General features: G+C 66.1%; 1 protein-coding gene across 1 annotated transcript; it reads right to left on the bottom strand.

Annotated features, from left to right (window-relative positions):
* Positions 1-1365: 1365 nt before the first annotated feature.
* Positions 1366-16705, bottom strand: SLC30A3 (solute carrier family 30 member 3). Its single transcript, XM_067550566.1, has 8 exons — positions 16617-16705; positions 11099-11307; positions 10486-10632; positions 9193-9346; positions 8522-8726; positions 7868-7973; positions 2422-2556; positions 1366-2194 (listed from the first exon to the last, which is right to left on the bottom strand). The coding sequence occupies exons 1-8, from the start codon at positions 16703-16705 to the stop codon at positions 2049-2051; spliced, it is 1191 nt and encodes a 396-aa protein (XP_067406667.1). The 3' UTR covers positions 1366-2048.
* Positions 16706-19753: the final 3048 nt, after the last annotated feature.

The raw sequence follows: 19753 nt of genomic DNA, 5'->3' as shown, positions 1-19753 counted from the left end.
GGCCTGCCTGACTGTGGGGGGCTGCGAGGGGTGACGCTCCCTGCTGACTGGGGGGCAGCCGAGGGGTGAGGGGCCCTGCCTGACGCTGGGGGGCTGCGAGGGGTGGCGCGGGGGGCTGCGAGGGGTGGCGCTCCCTGCCTGACGCTGGGGGGGCTGCTGAGGCGTTGGCTGGCTCAGGAACTCGGGGTTGGCAAGCAAGGCGTCCCACCAGAGTCGCCTAATTTTTAAATGGAGCCAGCCCCCCCAGGGGATTTTTGTGTAACAATAGTGCCCCCCCTTCAGAAAAAAAACAGGCCCTCCATCTGTATCAGCGCGGGGAGCAGCAGCGGGGTGGGGCAGGGGGGGGGACAGCAGTGCAGGGAGCAGCAGGGGTGGGGGGGAGCAGGGAGCGTGCCTGGCAGTGGGGGGGGGCTGCGCCGTGGCCCCAGCTCCGTCAGCAGCCTCCCCCTCCTCCGCTCCCCTCCAAAGGCCCCCACCCACCTGCCCAGGGCTACCTGTGTGAGGCGTCGGGGTCCCCACCGCCACCCGGCCCCGCTCTCCGTTCAACATGTCCCCCAAACTCTGCCCAGGGTGCCCCCACCACAATCCGTCTCCCCTCCCCCCCCCCGTGGGACTCTCTGTTCGACTCTGCTATTTTGTGGGTCCTCGTGTGGGGGTTTGTTTGCTGCAGGCCCCGTGGAACCAGCTGCTCATTCGCGGGGTTGGCGGCAGGTCGCCTCTGCCCGACCCGGCTCATCCCGGGAGGCTCCCGCGCAGCAGGGCTGCTCTTGCATCTTCCTCGGGGCAGCCAGCGCTGACCCCGGCTGGCGGGAGCTGGGCCCGGGCCCAGAGGCTGCACGTTGCCGCTTGCCAGGGTGTGAGAATCTCCGTTCAGCGTGGTGGGAGTTGTGCTGCACCCGCCCGGGGCAGGAGCGGGGCCATGACGCAAGGGGCCCTGCAGCCCGGCTCCAGCCATTTGTCTGCGGGGACAGACAGACACAAGCAGCGCCTCGGCCAGACCTCGCACCTGGCGCCAACCTCTGCGCGCTCAGCAACGGGGCTGTGCCTCCATCTCCAGCCGGCCGCCCCGCGGGCCCTGGGCCTCGCCCTCCGGGGGCACCAGCGTGGCATGAGCTGCAAGAATCCGGCCCTGGGGCCACCCCCCTCCTGGGCCAACCCCCCCCCCCAGCCCTGGGCCAGGCCCCATGGGGTCCAGCCTGCTCCCCATGGAGCTCGTGCGGGATTGGCTGCTCCGCCAGCACAGGCGCCCCTTCCCCTCCTGGCGCCATGGCCCTGACCCAGGCCTCCCCGCCCCTCCAGTGGTGGGGGGCAGCCACAGGGCCCTAGATCAGGCCCGGGGCCAGGCCTGGCTGGGACGGGGGCAAGGCCCAGGAGCTGTATTTGTCCCGGCTGTGCCAGGCAGCTGGGCGGGGCGGGAGTGGGGGGAGGAGGAGCCGCGAGACCCCCAAGAGCCCAGAAGCTCCTCTCTCCCCTCCCCACGAGGCAGGGCTGGGCTGCTGGGGGCACGGTGGGGCTGTCCAGCTCCCTAACTCCCCACACAGCCCCTGGGGAGCCTGGAACAGGGCGTGGGGCTGGCTGGGCTATGGGGGGGTCCAGTCAGCTGCAGTGACCCCCAGCCCGGTCCCGAGGCAGGCTGGGTACAAAGCGCAGGTGGGGGTGAGGGTGGGCGGCGGGGCCCCTGCAGCGGCCGTGGGGCAGAACCCACATGCGGGCCAGGCATGTCGGGGGCCTGCATCTCACCCCTGAGCAAAGACAGGCTTGGCCGCGGCCCTGCCTCAGTGGCTCCCCCAGTCCCAAGAGCCCAGCAGAGGCTGCGGGGGGACGGTCCCAGCACGGGCCCCTCTGCTCCAGCAGCTGGGCAAGGCAGCTCCAGGGGCCCCTTGCTTCTCCCCCAGCTGGGGTGGGCCGTCGGTGGGTCAGGCTCTTGGCAGCAGGAGGAGAGCCAGGGCTAGGGCCCGGTGGGGCTGCCCCACAGCCGGCTGGCAGCTCACGGGGGCTCCCAGGGCCCAGCCTGTCGGACAGAGCAGAGGCCGGGGCCAGGCCCAGGGTCAGTCCCGGGGATCCTGGCACTGGCGGCAGGTGGCCATGTCCTCCAGATGCCGCTCCACCTGCACGGTGCAGGAGACGAAGTCAAACGTGCTCTGCAGATGGGCCGTGGCTTCCCGCAGCACAGCATCCGGGTCAGCACCAGCATCTGCAGGCAAAGGGGCCGACCAGCCCCAGGTGAGCATCTCCTGGGGGCGGGGCATGCAGGGGCCAGGTGGTGGGGGAGGGGCGGGGCGGGGCATGCTGGGGCCAGGTGCTGGGGGAGGGGCGGGACATGCAGGGGGCAGGGGCCAGGCGCTGGTGCTAGGTGACACGGGGGGACACATTCTGGGGGGGGCCGGCAGCCGGCGCGGGGGGTCTCTGCAGGACACTCACCGACAGCCAGGTGCACCGACACGGCGCGGTGGCTCAGGGTCAGGGCCCAGAGGTGCAGGTCGTGGGCTCCCTTCACGCCGTTCACGGCCAGCAGCACGTCCTTCACCGCGCCGAACTCGACGCCCCGCGGCGCCCCTGGGGCCAAGCAGGCAGGTGAGGCCTGGCCCACGATCCCGGGCAGGAAGAGCAGCTCGCTGGGTCCCAGGGGCTGCAGGGGGGCACCCAGCTCCTGGGGGGCTCAGGTGGCGTCTCCCCCAGTCTGGGAGCAACGCTGGGCTGTGGAGGAGCAGGGAGGGCTCCGGCCCTGGAGCAGGGGAGCCCCAGGGCTCTATGGACCCACTGCTCCTGGCCTGGGGGTGGGCGTCGGCCCGGGGAGGGGCCAGGCCACCCTAGGGCAGCCCTGTGTTTGTGGTGGGGAGGAGGTGAGATGTGCTCAGAGCAGGGGGATCGCTGCACCCCTGGCTGGGCCGGGGAGACGCTGTCGCATGGCGAGGAGTGTCCTGGGCACAAGGACCCACTGGGAGGCCAGGACCCAGGGCTGCTCCCTCCCCCCGCAGAGCTGGGGCGAGGCATGTCCAGGAACACGCCTGGGGCCGTGTCACTCATGTGGCCGGGGCCACACGCCCCTTCTGTTGTCCAGCCAGCCAGCGGGAGGGTCTTCAGAGCGAAGGCCATCTCATCCGGGCCGGCCCCAGGTAGCACCAGCCAGAGCCCCCGGGGCCCTGCCCTGAGCTGAGCTCAGTAACCTGTGTCTGGCTAACACAGCACCCTGAAGGGCAGCCAGGAGCCAAAGCCAGAGAGCTGGCGAATTCCCTGCTGCCCTGGCGTTAAAATGTGGGCCACGGGGAACTGACGTGGTCTGGCTTCAGCTGCTAAACCAGACAACGCGGCAGTTCCCACAAGGGTGGGATTGTCTGCACGAGCTTTGTGACCCCTGAGCTCGGCTCAGTTTCCCTCTGTACTTCGCCTTGCTAGCCAGGGCTGCGGTAGGGTAACAGTGCTGGGGGCAGGGCCAGCGACGTGTGGGAGGACAGGGGGTGAGCTGATGACTGGGGACCGACGGGCTGGGCAGCAGCTCTGCAGAAACGGACCTGGGGGTAACAGTGGATAAAAAGCTGGATATGAGTCAGCAGTGTGCCCTGGTTGGCAAGAAGGCTAATGGCATATTGGGCTGCATTAGGAGGGCCATTGCCAGCAGATGGAGGGAAGTGATTATTCCCCTCTATTCGGCATTGGTGAGGCCGCATTTAGAATAGTGTGTCCAGTTTTGGGCCCCCCACTACAGGAAGGTTGTGGACAAGTTGGAGAGAGTCCAGCGGAGGGCAACAAAAATGATGAGGGGCTGGAGCACAGGACTTATGAGGAGAGGCTGAGGGAACTGGGCTTGTTTAGTCTGCAAAGAGAAGAATGAGGGGGATTTGATAGCGGCCTTTAACTACCTGAAAGGGGGTTCCAGGGAGGATGGGGCTAGGCTGTTCTTGGTGGTGGCAGATGACAGAACAAGGAGCAACGGTCTCAAGTTGCAGGGCGGGAGGTCTAGGTTGGACATTAGGAAAAACATTTTCCCTAGGAGGGTGGTGAAGCACTGGAATGGGTTACCTTGGGAGGTGGGGGAATCTCCATCCTTGGAGGTGTTTAAGGCCCGGCTGGACAAAGCCCTGGCTGGGATGGTTTAGTCGGGGTTAGTCCTGCTCTGAGCAGGGGGTGGGACTAGACACCTGCTGGGGTCCCTGCCAGCTCTAATTGTCTAGGATTCTATGTCCTGATGTTACAGGGGCAGTCCCGCTATTTGGGACTGTGGGATTCCGGCTGGGCTGACAGGCCCATGTCAGCAGAGGATCCAGCCAGCCAGTGGGTGCCCCGAGGACTGAACCCGGGCCACCTAACGATGGGAAACTCCAGCAGACAGAGTGCGGGAACTCAGCAGGGCTCTGCAGAGGGCTCAGGGGGTGAGTGGAGGCTGGGCCGAGAGCTGCCTTTGGAGAGACACGGGGCTCAGCTGGGGGTGCCAGACAAAACCCCACAATAGCGCCACAGCCGCCTGGCACCAGAACCGTGGCGTTGGCCAGCCTGGACTGTGTCTTAACCTCTGCATCTCTCCACTAACCTAGCGACACCCCCGCACTGGCCAGGTGACTGATACACCTGGACAAACAGGAATATTTTGTACTATTTTTTATGAGGCTGAGGCGTGCCTCAGTTTCCCCTGTACGCTGCATTGCTCCCCGGGGAGGAGGGGGATTAAGTTGGCTCTCAGGGCAGACTAAGAGACCGAGGTGGGGGCCACCCCCGTCTGGGTGGAATGAACGGAGTCATTACAGAACGGGCTGAGACTGCCCCAGATCAACAAGGGGGCCAGAGAGACGCCAGCGCCAGGGACTCCTAGATGCAGGGTCTCAGCAGGGAGGCTGGGCAGAGACCCCGCTCGACAGCGAAGGCCTGGGAGCCACAGGGGGTGGGTGGGGGGTGGGTCCATCTGGGCTCTGGAGGAAACTGGAGGCTGTCAGCTGGGGACGGACTGAGGGAGGGTCAGAGACAGCCTGACCCTGGGCTCACGCCGGCAGGGCTGGGCGCTGGGCTCCCCGGGATGGGTTCGCTTTAGCCTTCACCTCTTAGTGCTGCCCTCAGGACAGCCGCTGCTGTGTGCCGGCGACTCAGACAGCCGGGAGCTGTGGCCTTGCCCAGGCCCCGAGTGGGCCGTGAGTGTCTGGGTGGCAGCGCCTGGAGAGTCTGAGTCCACGGTCCCCGAACCTTTAACGTTGCCGCCCTTGTCTGTAATGTGAACCGTCCGGCCACGGCCGGAGCCAGGCCTGCAGTCGGGGGCCAAGGCCGTTCCCTCCGAACCACTCCTCTTGCTGCAGCCAGGCCGGCGGAGCCATGGAGGCGGGTGGGTTCTCTGCCCTCCTCACGCCCAGCAGACCAGGGGAGGAGGGTGTGGCAAGAACCCAGCCCAGTTTCACCCCTAAAGGGTTTTTTTTGGGGGTGGCCCACACATGCAGCCTGCTAGTGTCGGCTAAGAGCTGCGTGGGGCTGGGACACTGCTGGGATCTGTGCCTGGGAACGGAGCTGGGCTGATTGAGAACTGGGCTGTACGGCTCTTGAATGTGCCACCAGGACAGGTGCCCCGGAGCTGGACCATTGGGCTGACTCTGTATGGCCGTTCCCATGGGAAGTACGCTGTGGCACCAGACCAATGGCCGGCTAGCCCCACCTCCCACAGGGGCTGCAGTGGGAATGACCAGAACAGGGCCATTATCCCGTGATCCGGCCCCTGTCGGCCAGTCCCAGCTGCTGCAGCCAGAGCTTTAGGCCACCCAGGCCATGGGGGTCGCAGCACTGATCATCCGGCTAACAGCGATGCTCCAAGAACTGAGCTAATTCTTTGCTGAACCCAGTTATACTTTTGGCCTCCACAACATCCCCTGGCAAGGAGTTCCACAGGTCGACTGTGCAGTGTGAGAAGAACTTGCTAACCTTTGTTTTAACCTGTGAATGTAACTGGGTGAGCCTGGTTCTTGCATTATGTGGCAGGGTAAATCACACTGCCTTATTCCTGGCTCCACACCAGGACGATTTTATAGCTCTCTGGCAAAGCCCCCCCGAGTTGTCTCTCTGACACACTGCACAGGCCCAGTCTTTTTAATCCCTTCTCAGGTGGAAGCTGAGCCATCCCCCTCAGCATGGCCGTTTCCCTTCTCCGCACCGTTTCCAATGGCTCTCTTGTGAGCTGGGGTGACCAGACCGGCAGGCAGTGGGCCGGTGAGGGCGCACCGTGGATTGCCAGCGCGGCATTATGGCTTATTCTCTAGCCCTTTCCTCACGGGGCCCAACAGTGTCAGTTCTTGTGACTGCCTCTGCACGGTGAGTGGATGTCTTCAGAGAACTGTCCATGACAGCGCCGAGGTTTCTTCCCTGCATGGTAACTACCAGCTGATTTAGTCCCCAGCATTCGTATGTACAGGTGGGATGGTGATGTCCAATGTGCGTTCATCAACACCGAATTCAGCTGTCACTTTCTTGCCCAGTCACCCAGTTTTGTGAGGTCCCTTTGTAACTCCTCACAGGCTGCTGTCGAGTCGTTTGGTATCATCTAAAGATGTTTCCACCTCACTGTTTGCTCCTTTTTCCAGATCCTTTACGAACACGTTGAACACAGACAGAGCCCTCGGGAGCCGCTATTTACCTCTCGCCGCTGTGAAAACGGACCAGTTATTCCTGCCCTTCGTTCCCGGTTTTGTAACCAGTTACTGATCCAGGAGAGGCCCTTCCCTCTGATCCATGACGGCTCACTGTGCGTAACAGCCTTTGACGAGGGACCTTGTCAAAGGCTTTCTGAACATCCTCTTACACTGTATCCAGTGGATCACCCTTGGCCACATGCTTGTTGACCGCCCCCCCCCCCAAGAATTCTAGTAGATTGGTGAGGCGTGATTTCCCTTCACCAAAGCTGTGCTGACGCTTCGCCAACCAACCATGGGTTCGCACTTCCCCAGGATGTTGGTTAAAGGGACCCTGCTTAGTTCAGTCTTGAAGGGGAAAGATGTTACCAAGTGGGAATTTTCTGTAATATTTTTTATGAATCTTATGTATGCCTCAGTTTCTCCCATTCTTTGCATTGCCACCCAGCCATTTGCTCGTAGCAGGGCCACTGAGCAACGACCCCCGCGTGAGAACAAAGACCCGGGAGGCATGGGGGGGACCATGTGGGCTCCAGAGGAAGTTGGGAGCTCGCTCTCACCTGGGAACTGACGAAGGGAGTCCAGAGCATGAACATGGGCTCACGGCAGCTTGGCTGGTGAACTGTGGCTTGACCAGGATCGTCTGTGCTTTAACCTTTGCTTCTCTGGGCCGACCCGTGGCCCCCCACCGCTGAGCCCAGGGGCTGAGCCCCCTCTGGTCAGACCGGCTGCCCGGCGTCGCTGCAGACACTGGCGGGTGCAGGGTCCCTGCACAGCGGGCGAGTCTCCCCCAGGCATCCAGCTCCGCTGGACTTGCTGGGCAGAGCTACGGGGTGAGGCAGGAGGGCTGGAGCCCAGGGCTCGGTCTTGGAGGCGGCGCGACCATGTGGGTGACCCATGGAGGGCCAGTGGGACCCCGGGGAGTCTGGCTCACGGGAGGGTGTCACCCAGGGGTGTTTAAAAGCTGGCGCACAGCACAGATCCCGTGGGTCCCTGGCAGGTGGGCAGGTTACTGAGGGGCAAAGGGGGAATGGCTTGGGGGGCTGTTGTGGGCCAGGGGTGGGTTGTGGGGAGCAGAGGAGGTATTGGGGGGGCACAGAAGAGGGGGTGTTGGGGGCCAGGGGAGAAGCGGACGGGGGATGTTGCAACTCAGAACAGTTTTGGTTTTGACAACCCCTTTTTCAGTGCAACCTTTGGCCAAGCAGCCCTGCCCGTGCCCGGCCCTCTGCCCCCAGCCCAGCTGAGCCCCGGGTCCCGGCCCAGCTCACCTTCCATGAGGACTCGGACCACGTCCCTGAAGATGGGGAGGGTGGAGCCCAGCACAAAGAGGGAGAAGAGGAAGGTGCTGATGGGGTCTGCGATTTTGTAGCGGGGCTGCAAGGGACAGGGGCAGGGTTATGCCCTGGGGAGCCAGCGGGTCCCTGGGGCCACACACCTCACAGGCCCCTCCAGAGCGGGGTCTCAGCAGGGCCCAGACCCACGGTCCCTCACGCTGGGCAGGATGGGGGATGCGGGGACGTGGCAGTAGGGGGCAGGGCCCAGCGGGGCAGCAGGGTCCCAGTGGGCGGGGCTGTGGGGGGTCCCGCTCCAGTTCCCCTGGGGCAGGTGCCCGTCTCACCCCCAGCTCACAGCGCCTGGGCCAGGCTGGGGGGAGTGCAGGGACGGCGGTCTGCCATCTGGGACAGAGCTGCTCCTAGTCCCCCAGGAGCCCTGGGGGGGGGGGCTGGGGCCAGGGGGCAGCCAGAGGGGCTCCAGCCCCTGCGCGGGGTACACAGGTGTCCACGGGAAGGTGAACTCGCACAGGGGGGGGGGGGCAGATGGGCCCCACAGAGGGAGGGGCTGGAAGAGGGGTGCAGGGTGGGGGCCATGGGAAGAGGGGTGCAGGGCAGGGGGGGTCGCAGACCTGGGGGGTCATGCCATACCTCGACGTAGATGACGGTGGCAGCCGTGAGCACCCCGAGGCTCTGCAGCAGGTCCCCCAGCACGTGCACGAAGGCGGCGCGCACGCTGGTATGGCCGGGCGGGAGGCCCATGGCTGGCCCGCGGCAGCCGTGACGCTCCGGAATCTGCTCGTAGCCCCGGCCGTGGCTGCAGCCCGGGGACGCCTGGTGCAGGACGCAGGCCATGCTGGGGGGAGCAGGGAGGCTGAGCGAGCGGCTTGTGGGCACAGAGCCCCCACTCCCCCAGGGGCCGTGGCCCCAGCAGATCCCAGCGCACCTGCCCTGCCTGCTCCCTATCCCAGGCCGGACGGGCTCCCCCAGGGCAGATGCCCAGCCAGGGGTCCCCAGTGCTGGGCATGGGATGGGGGGCTCCGGGATGATGGATGGGGGCCGCGGCACAGGGTTCAACCCCCCCACCTGGCAGACTCCCACCCCAGGTGCTGGTGCGGGAGATGCGAGGGGCCAGCAGGAGCTGGGGGGCAGCTGTGATCCAGGGGGAGCTGCAATGTGGGGCTTGGATGGGGTAGGGGTGGTGATGCGGGGGTGGGGAGGCAGTGATTGGGGGGGGGAGTGAGCAGGCGCGAGGGAGTCGTGATCAAGGGGATGGGGGGGGGGGGGGGTCATGACCAGGGCCCTGATCCGGGCACACGCACATGAGATTGACGCCCACGGCGCAGGCGGCGGTGGCCAGCATGGCGCGTGCGTTGATCTCGTAGTCGTTGCTGACGAGGCGGGCTGAGGCCAGGTACACCAGGACGCCGGTCACGATCCAGATGGACAGCACCGAGGCCAGGGCGCCCAGCGTCTCTGCAGGGCATGGGCACCAGTCAGCGCCGCGGGGTTCAGGCTTGGTGGGGGCGGCTAGCTGTGCCCACTGGCCCCCACCCACGCCCCGCGGGGAGGCTAAAGACCCGCCCGTGGTGCCCATCGCTGCCGTGAGAACTGTAGGGATGCTGGCAACCCTTGGGTGAATCTCGCACGTGCCTCAGTTTCCCACTGTGCTTGGGAGGAGCTGGGGTGTCACTCCGGGCGTCCCCAGAGTCATTAGGACTGGTCAGAGCCAGCCCCCCTTGGGGAGGATCCAGACACTGTGGGAGCCCCACGGCCTGGCCACAGGAGGGCCCAGCTGGAGCTGGGAACGTGGCAGGGCACCACAGGAGAAGGCCACGGGGCAGCGGTGCCAGGCGGCGGGGACCAGCGCTGGGCTCACCAGAGGCACCGCACGCTCCCCTGGGGCTGCCAGCCAGAGGGCCATGGACACACAGGGGCTGGCTCCCGGGGCCTGGCGCTGGCCGGTGTCTTAGCCTTCCTTTTCCTGGGTGAACCTACGGGCGCCCCGCACTGCGCCCAGGGGCCTGAGCCTCGCTCTGCGCGGGACGCTGCCTGGTGTCGCTGCAGCCCCTGGCGGGCGGGCGGGCGAGGCTCTGCGGTGTCCGGCTCAGCCGGCCTCCCTGGGCAGAGCTGTGGGGTGAGGCAGGCTGTGGGGGCAGTGAGCCGGGGGGGGGGGTGGCGAGGCCGTGTGGCTGGCACTGCAGGCAGAGCGGGGGGCCCTGGGGGGCCTGGCCCAGAGCCTCGGTGCTTACAACCCGGGCATGGCACAGATCCTGGGGACCCCCGACTCCTGGGTGGGGCACGGCATCGTGGGTAATGTAGGGTCCAGCTGCGTGGGCGGGAATTAGGGGTGACGGCTCCACGACACAGGCAGCCCCCACGGGCTGGCAGGGGATGCGGTGGGGAGGAGCGCCCGCCACACTCCCCGGCCAGGCCCCTGCCCTGCCACACGCGCTCTGGAGCTGTGGGTGGTGGACGCACCCTTCGTTTGCCCCCAGGGTTCCCTCGCTCGCCCCAGCCTGGGCTCCTGGCTGGCGGGGCGGTTCAGGGGACACTGCGGGGCTGGCTGGGGCAGCAAGCGCTGGGCGGGTGCCACGTCCTGGCGGGGCCCTTACCTGAGCGGTGCCAGCCGAAGCTCATGGTCTTGGTGGCTGGCCTGGCCGAGACCCACAGGGAAAAGAGGCTGACGGCCATGCTGCCCACGTCCGTCAGCAGATGGGCCGCGTCAGTCATGATGGCCAGGCTGTGCGCCAGGTACCCGCCTGCGGGAGCAGAGAGCAGCCCGCTCACGCCAGCTCCCGGGCAGGGACCTCCCGCCCCCGGCAGCACCCCTGCCCCGTGCGCTGGCCGGCCGGGGGCTGGCACTGGGGCTCAGCGGCTCCCCGGGCACTGACTGACTGTCCCATTGGCTGCCTGGGAGGCGCCCGTGGCAGGTGGGATCCAGCCAGGAGATGCCCAGGGCTTGCTTAGCAGGACGGGAGCCTGGCAGAGGGCGAGGGGGGCTGCCCCACCCAGTGAGCACCGTGGCCCCGCACCAGGCAGAGCGCTGCCTTGTGGCACCTCACCCCTGGCCCCCCCATCGCCTGGCTGGGCTGTGGCACCATCCCGGGGCCGGGTCTCTCTGCCCCAAGGGCTCCAGGCCATGGGCAAGGGGCAGAGCAGGAGGGGTCCCGGCCGGGAGGCGCGTGGGGCAGGACAAGCCGGGCTGGGGCCCCGCTGCCGCATTACCTACGACTTCGCCGATCATGAAGAGGATGCAGATGGCGCAGGCGATGCCCAGCTGCCGGCCGGCCTGCTCCTCCGCACCGCTGCGGCTGGGGGAGGGCGGCGCGGGGTGGCAGTGCCTGGCCAGGCGCTGCTCCAGCTCCGGGGCTGCAGGCGCAGGGCTGGGCTCCAGGGGCAGGCCGGGGAAAGGCTCCTGGGGGCCTGCAAAGAGACTGAGCCGCACGGGGGTCAGCGCACAGGCCAGCCCCAGTTCCAGGTGGGACTCCCCAGCTGGGCCCGGAGCAGGGCTGGGAACCGGGTGCTCGGATGGAGGGACGTGGGCAGCTGCTGCCCCCGCCAGCATCTCACTCCTGTTTGGGGGCCCGGCTCCCCCCCGCTCTGCTCCTAGGTAGCAACAGAGCGAGCGCCGGGCACCTGCTGGCCCTGAGCCCCCGCCTGGCTCTGGGGCTGGCAAAGGCTGCGCTGCAGGGCGAGCCACAGGGCAGGAGACTGAAGCATCACCCCAAGCCCAGCATCCCCAGGGCAGCGAAGGCACCACGGACCGCGCCGGAGCCCCCCCCTCCCCGCCAGCCACAGGTGCCCAAACCTGGCCAGGACCCCCTGCCCTGGCCCAACCAGCTGCAACAGGCTGTGGCAGGTGGAGACCAGGAGGAGGGGCCACCTAGCCCAGGAAGGAGACAAAGGACGGGGGGGGGGGGTAGGGGTGAGAGGCTGGAAGAGCCCAGTCCCCCGTGAGGGGTTGGGGCTCTGACTCTGCAGCGGCTCGCTGCTGTAACGTCTAGTCTCTCTGCGCTGTGCTCCTGAGAGCGAATAAACCCCTGGCTCCCACGCTGGCTGGGAATCGCTTCTGCCTGCAAGGCGGGCGCCTGCTCCTTTGGGGGTGTGCAGGGCTCCCCAGGGTCCTGTCCAGGGGGGTCCCTAGGGGGAGTTCAGGCAGAACGGGGGGGCTGAACCCTCCTAGACGAGTGAGGAGGCAGCTGCAGGGGTGTGTGGAGACCCGGGGGGGGCTGACTCCCAGCTGCTGCGCCCAAGTGGTCCCGGAGCACAGTTCCTAGGGCTCCCGCACAGCTGCAGGCCGGGACTGAGGGGCACCGGCAGAGCTCAGGGCTGGAAGGTGAGAGGCAGTGGGACTTTTCTGAAATACTTTGTAACAATACCCTGTGCATGCCTCAGTTTCCCCTACATGCTGCCTTGTCCCCGAGGGGGTGGAGCAGGGCTGTTCACACTGCGGAGCCCAGCGATGCAGGGCTGACTGGCGCGTCGCTCGCTCAGCGGCAGGGCCCAGGATGAGTCCGTGAACACGACAGCCACGCTAATCACGGCAACGTTGACCCCCAGCACCCACGGCCCATGGACCCAAGGAAGCCGCGCTGCGTTTGCCCAGCTGGGAACAAGGGGGCGGGTGAAGGTAAGTCTGGGGCCAGCTGAACTGGGACGAGGAGCGGTCGCAGCCCAGGGGGTCACACGGCCCAGCTGGTGCTCCGGGCTCCCCCGGCTGCACCGCTCGTGTGCTGCGCTAAGCACGGCCTGTCTGCGCTGGGGACAGGAGGCTGCTGGCGGAGCGGCTGCCAAGGCTGATGCAGGAGGAGGTGGCTGCCCAGGGGTGTCCGAGTTTGTTCAGAGGCGTCCACCCTCGCTGACGGGCGCTCACGGGGTGGAGCAGGGGCTGCAGCCCCACAGGTCCAGTCTACGGAGGCGGTGAAGCTGTGGGGCTCACCCTGGAGACTGGTCCAGAGCTGGGGCCGGAGCACGGACCCCGTGGAGCCATGCCAGTGTGACAGGGCTGGGCTAGCAGAGGCTGTGGGTCAGGGCAGGGGGCACTGGCCGGGCTGGGCTAGCAGGGGGCTGTGGGGATGGAGTGGGGGGCACTGCGCAGTGGGGAGGGGCTCAGGGTGGCTGATTGCTCCCCGCAGCTGAGCTCTGCTCCCGTGTGAGCGTCGGGTTATTTCACGCCTCGGTGCCCCCCGCACGGCTCCCGCTCTGCAGCAGAAGGGGACCCCGGCGCAGAACAATGTGTCACGGCTCATCACCCGCCCCTCCCCCAGCCCAGCCCCAGCGCCATGTCCCATCTCACCCCCCAACCCTCCACGCCCCCTCCCGCTCAGTGCTTGGCGGGGGCCCTCGGGTGCGCGGGGACAGGCTCTCCCGCAGAGCTGCTGTGACAGGGCTCGCTGCACTGGGGAGCGGATGCCTGCACCCTGCACCCATGGCCCAGGCCAGAGCCAGGAGCCCACAGCCTGGGACCCCCCCGGCTGCCCGTGGCCAGTGAGATGGGGGGTGATGGGAGAGTCAGGGGGGAGGGGGCAGCCCACAGACAGGGAGATGTGGCTTCCCCCCCGGCCCCACTTGGGCAGAAATAGCTTCATTGTGAGCTCTCCGTCTCAGCCATCAGCCCCCGTCAGCCCCTGTGCCCCCCCCCGGCCGCTCCACTGCGAGGAGCCAGGTGTAACGAGGCAGCAAGGGCTGGCCGAGCCCTGGAAGCGCAGGCCTGGGTGCAGACGCTGCGGCTCTCAGGGGCTTGTGACAAAGTGGGAATTATCGGTAATATTTGTAGGCAGCCTGTGTGCGCCTCAGTTTCCCCTGCGTGCTGCATTGCTCCCCGGTGGGTGGGAAGGTCTGGGAGCTCCCGGGGCAGGCTGAGACACGAGTGCGAATGGTGCCTGGCGGCTGGGGCCGTCGGTCCCGGCTCATGGAGCTCCTGAGAAGACGCTGGCAGGTCCCATGGTCTGGACGTGGCCACCTGGCCACCAGCACCCACGGATGGCCCCACCTCTCGGCAGGAAGGTGAGCAGCATTTCCCAGCGCGGGAACAAAGGCCTGGGGTGGGGGGTTCAGTGTGGGCTGCAGGCAGCAGGCGGGGGCACCCCTGGGACCTGGCAGAGGAGATCGGACGGACGGGGGGACAGACACAGCTGGACCCAAGGGGCCCTACAGCTGGGCTGGGCTCTGGCTGCCAGAACGGACGCTGCCCGACCCTGCAGCTCTCTGGGCTAAGCACAGCTGGCCTGGGCCGTGGGCCAGCCACGGATGAATGGCCCGCGCTGGCTGAGCGCCCCGCAGACGTGGGCACAGAAGGTGCCCAAGATGGTACAAGTCTGCCCTGGGTGGGGGGGGGGGTGCAGCCCCAGAGGTCCAGTCTAGGCGGCGGTGACGCCGTGGGCTCACCCTAGATTGGGTTGACCAAATGGCCCAATTTTATAGGGACAGTCACGCTATTCGGGGCTTTGCCTTAGATGGGCACCTATGACCCCCAGCCCGTCCCGCTTTGTCACACGTGCTGGCTGGTCACCCTGCCCTGGAGGAAGGGTGAGACCCTCGGGGTCTGGCCCACTGAAGGGTCCGTGACAGGGCTCACGCAGGTGCCAGCGATGATACCCAGAGCCTGTCTTCACTGGGGGCCCCAGCAGCGCTGCCAAAGCCAGACCACCCCTGGGGCAGGCGGCGTAGGTGGGCTGGTGCCGAGGCCTGGGAAGGCCTAACACAGAGCTCCCTGCGCCGCACACGGCAGCCCCCCGGCCATGAGTCTCGGCTGCTTCTGCTGTAGCCCCCAGGAGCTGTCGGCACGGCGGCCAGGCTAGGCTAGTCCAGCTCCGGCAGGTGCAGCCACAGCGAGGACGTGGCAGGCCAGACCCAGCATGGACCAGCCATCTCCTGGCCTACGCCGGGGTCCGGGCCGCCCCATGCTCCCTGCTGCTGTCAGCGTGCAGCCGGATTGCTGTGTAGACAGGCTGTACCCCTCCCCCAGTCCCAGGGGATCGGCCCATTGATCTCCCTAGCGAGCCGGGCCATTCACCAGCAGGGCTTATCTCTGTGGCCAGGCCTCCCGCGGGACAGGAAGAGTTATGAGCCTGGCCGTGCAGGCGCTGGATATCTGTGTGGGCGCCTGCAGAGGGGCAATGCGTGGCCCCCCCGAGACCGGAAATCCCTGGAGATGCACAGCCGTTGCCGCGCCCCGTGGGGGGGGGGGGGGTGCAAGGCAGGATTGCTCCTGACAGCCCAGGATTTCAGTGGCTCTTACCATGGGGACGCATTTGGGTCCCTGGCCCGTCCGCCAGCCAGGCAGGGTCTGTGCCAAAAGCCACATGCCCTGAGGCTGCAGATCTCTCTGTCAGCGCCAGCCAGGTGCACAGACGGGTGTTACCGAATCCCCCCAACCCTGCCCACAGAATCCGGAGCTGGGAAAATCCCGGTGGGGAGCGCCAGCCCTTCGTGGGTCAGAGAGTCCCCCAGCCTGTGCCCAGCAGACGCCTTCCCCCACAGCCGCAGCCACTGCCCTCACCAGCTGTTACGGTAACATTTCCTACTTCATCCCCCTTCCTCCCGGCCCCTCTGCCCCCTCCACTCTGCTGCCCTACGGGGAGCTGCAGCTTCTTCTCACCTCCGGTCTCATGCCGACACCGATTTCGCTCCTCACCCCCCAGCCCGCGGCCCAGCACCCCTGGGCCCAGCGCCCCTCGCCCCGATCCGGTCTCAGCCCAGCACAGGCGCCCAGCGTCCAGGAATCACGTGCGCTTGGTGCAGTGGCCACTGCGCCACTTTCCAGCAAAGCGACTGCAGCAACGCGGCTCAGAGCAGCGCGGTGCCTGGGCAGAGCCCCCCAGACAGCCCCCGGCTCCCTCCCCATTGCTGGAGAGATGCCATGAAGCCAGACCCCCGCCTGGGGTCCGAGCCTGGAGCAGGGCCCCGACACCCCCGGGATGGCCCCATTTTACCCCCCGGACACGCTTCACTCACTCCCCCCTCCCCACCTACAACCCCCCACCGATTGCTGACAATATTTACCATGGCATGGGGCAGGGGGCAGAGGACAGGATCCCAGAGTCCGACCCCCACAGACGCACACGGAGGGGCAGAAGGACCCCCAGACGCAAGGGACCGACCCTCCCCGCCGATGCACACGTGGGGGGCAGAGGGACCGACCCCCCCCCCCCGACACACAGCCAGGCGGGGGGTGACTCCGTGGCATGTAGGAGGCTGGGTGGGTCCCCCAGGCACCCTCCCCTCGGGTGCGCTGCTCGGCCCCTGCAGGGAACGCGGCCAGCCCGAGCGGAACCGAGTTTGTGGCTGAAAGGGGGGGGGCGCAGCGGGGGGAGGGGCGAGGACAGCGGGAGGGGGCCGCGGTGGGGGGCGCAGGCTCCTTTCCTCCGGGGCCGCTGCCCATCCCCGCCCCGGAGACGGGTCACGTCCAGGGGCAGCGTCGCCGCCCCCGCCCGGTCCTGTGGCAGAGCCGCGCCCGCCTGGTGCCCCGATCCGCGGGGTCCCCGCAGCCCGGCTCCCCGCGGCAGCGGGAGTGACCGAGCAGCGGAAGGACGGACGGACTGCGGGACAGAACCGGGCTGTGGGGGGCGGGAGGAGGGATGGAGGGGGCACGGAGGAATGGGGGGGCAGGAGGAATGGGGAGCCTGTGGGGGGCGGAGGGGAGGCTGTGGGGGGAAGGATGGAGGGCGCACGGAAGGAGGCTGTGGGGTGGGGCGGGTCTCCGGGGACGCGCTGGCGGCTCCAGGCGGCCCCGCTCCGGTACCTCTGGAGGCGGCGGCTGGCCGAGCAGCGGCTGTGGGCGCTCCCCAGACGAGCTCTCTCGGGGTCCCCGGCCCCAGCGGGAGGCTCCATCGCTGCTGCGGCTGCTGCGTCCAGGGAGCGCGGGGCCGGGGGCCGGGCCCCGGGCGGCTCGCGGGTCCCGCCAGCTCCGGCGGGACGGGACGGGACGGGACGGGCTCCCCGGTGCAAGCGGCGGCAAGATCCGAGCACCCGGCGCCTCGCGCGTCAGGGCCAGGTGTGTGCGGGCTGCGGGGGGCGGGGCCCGCCGAGCCCCACCCCTTCACAGAACCCCGCCCCCTGCATTGGGGCCCCGCCTCCGAAGCAAAGCTCCGCCCCTACAACTAGGTCCCCTGCTGGTGGATGGAGCCTCCAGTTAACCCAGGGGGCACCAGCCCCACACCTGAATCAGAGCAACTCCCTCGGGCTCCCTCACCTCCCTTCCTTGCAGCCAGAGCCCCGCCCACAGAGCTAGTGCCACGCCCCTCGTGCTGGGGCCCCGCCCACAGAGCTAGTGCCACGCCCCTCGTGCTGGGGCCCCGCCCACAGAGCTAGTGCTACGCCTCCAGTGCTGGGTCTGGCCCAGAAGCCAGAGCCAGGCGCGGTGCCAGTGGGATGGGACCCTGGCCTGTCCCCGAAGAAGCTGCACAAGCCCCTAAGGCTGCCAGAGCCACGCGCCTCCCTCTGGGGTGAGGGAGAGGGCACCGTGTGGGGCAGTGAAGAGACCCGTGGGAGCGGGCGGAGTGAGGGGGGAGAGGCGGGGGCACATGCTCCCGTGTTGGGCAGATTGGGGTGGTTGACATAGTGACCAGGGACCCGGCTTTGGTGGGAGCGGAATGGGGGAGACAGGGCACCCTGGGGAGCGTGGGGGGCAGTTCTCCCGGGGGTCAGAGTGGGGGAAAGGTGCGTAAGGGGCATAGTGCTTCCTAGTTGATTAGTGGGGGAGCAGGTAGCCCTTATTAGCCAGCCCAGCTGGCACGCACGCGAACCCAGGGGCAGCCGCACGAGGCCTGAGCGGTGTCACGGGGCCCAGCTCTGCTGTCGTTCTCCAGCCGGTCCGGTCCTGCCGCGGTTCTGAACCAGGCTCAGCGGCTCCTCTGCAGAAAGGGACATGGGGCAGCAGGAGCAGCCAGAGCCAGCACCAAAAGAGGAGCAGGAACGTCCCTAAGAAAAAGCCTCCACCGGCCCCGGCCCCCTGCTCTGCCACCCAGTCCTGGATGCCCTCGGGCAAGTCACTCAGACTCTGTGCCTCAGTTCTCCTGTCCAGGAAATGGGGCTGCTCTGATGGTCCATGATGGAGAGACGGCGGGTGATACCCCCCAATTTTCCACCTAGCCCACCTCAGCCCATGCCCTGGGAAGAGGCTGGCGCCACCCCCAGTCTCTCCACTTGGCAGGCAATCACATCCAGTCCCACCCAGAAATGGATCAGGCTCTATTTGAAATCCAATGGCGTGACTCCTCCATTCTTGGGAAGGATCCATGCCCCCGGGAGCCCGGAAAGGGACCCTCAGTGGCTCAGCGCACCTCCCCATCCCTGCTCTCCTGAGCTGAGTGCGGCGGCTGGGAACCCGCTCAGGGGAGGGCAGATGTGCAGGGGTTAGACGACACAGCACAGACGCTGTAGGTGCCCGACTGAACGTTTCAGCTAGGGTGCCCAGCTGTCCTGATTTTACAGGGACAGTCCCGATATTCAAGGCTTTTTCTTAAATAGGTGCCTATTGCCCCCCCACCCCCGATTTTTCACACTTGCTTTCTGGGCACCCCAGTTCCAGTTAGCTGTGCAACAGTGGAAAAGAGCATGGGGGGGGGGGGACTGGGGCATGGGGCTGGGGCAGTTTCTTTGTCCTGTGTCGCTGTCAGAGTTCACGGTGACGTGACGCTGTGTCCAGGGAAGAGGGCAGGCGTGGGGGTACTGCCTGCAATACCGGGTTGATGTGTGGCGTGGATGGAGCAAGCTCCTATTCCACCTCCCGGTTCTCAGTCCTGCGGATTCTCCGCCTGTGGCAGACAAGGGTTTAGCTTCCAGAGGGTTGGAGTCCTTGTGGCAGTAACTGACTGGGGTGGCCTGGCTGGGATATGCAAGAGGTCAGAGCTGGTGGCTCCGTCTGGCCTTAAACTGTCTCTTCTCGAGGGGAAAAGGAGAAAACAATTCCCGCCGGCTGAGAGACACTGGAAACCACAAAGGAAGTGGCTGCTTAGAGACCCAGGAAAGTAGAATCTGCAAGAACTCTCACGACAGTCAATTAAGAATAAAAGACAAATAATTCATGACAGATACAAATTAACTACACCCACCTCACAGACACACCAGGAGCTTTTTGTCTCTGTTTTTCACCAGATTGTCCTGTCTCCTCCCCCCCCCCCGCCCCCCGTGAAGGGTTGTTCATTTAGGGAGACAGTTGAGATATGAGCATTGCAACGTTCGGGTACATCCCTCAGACAAGGGAGATCCCAAGGCTGGTGAGTGGCAAGTTGTCATGCGGGCTGGCTTGAGAGGGGGGGCAGTTAGTATATTGTGTGACATCTGGATGGTGGAATCATAATAATCCATGTGGGATAGGCCATGTCAGGTACCGTTAGGAAGGTTATGGTATGCTAAGTAAGAGAATAATACTTATGTTCATGTGAAATGGAAGTTCTAGATGTATTTGAGATGTCTGTGTTTCAATTGTGCTATCTGGGCAACCCCCCAGACAGGAAGGCTGCAGAACAATGGCCTGCTCAATGGCCCATTAAGGCATTCCATGGTGCACGGGGCCCAGAGAGAGAAGCCAGCATCACCACTGAGTCACCAGAACCTGCTTACGTGACTGGCCCCAGGCACACCTGAAAAGTCACCAGGATTGGCCCATGTGACTATGGACTCCATTTTGGTTCTTATGACAAGCCGCATGGCCGGGGGAGGGGGTTTATAAGATCAAACCACAGGATCCATCTTGGTCTATGATCCTGTCCAGCTGCAGACACACACCTATCTCTGGATCTATTCATCTTGCAATTGAACCGAAGGACTTAGACCCATCCAGGTACTGGATGTGAACCAGAGGAACTGTACAAGCCTGCAACTCCATAGTTTTTCCAGAAACCTGATGTGTATGGACTTTTAATCTTTGGTATATCT

The sequence above is a fragment of the Emydura macquarii genome, unplaced genomic scaffold (genome assembly GCF_026122565.2).
Source record: "Emydura macquarii macquarii isolate MOO-44397 ecotype Brisbane River unplaced genomic scaffold, CSIRO-AGI_Emac_v2 contig_1300, whole genome shotgun sequence".
Taxonomy (NCBI): domain Eukaryota; kingdom Metazoa; phylum Chordata; order Testudines; family Chelidae; genus Emydura; species Emydura macquarii.
This window is presented reverse-complemented; position numbering and strand designations above follow the sequence as displayed.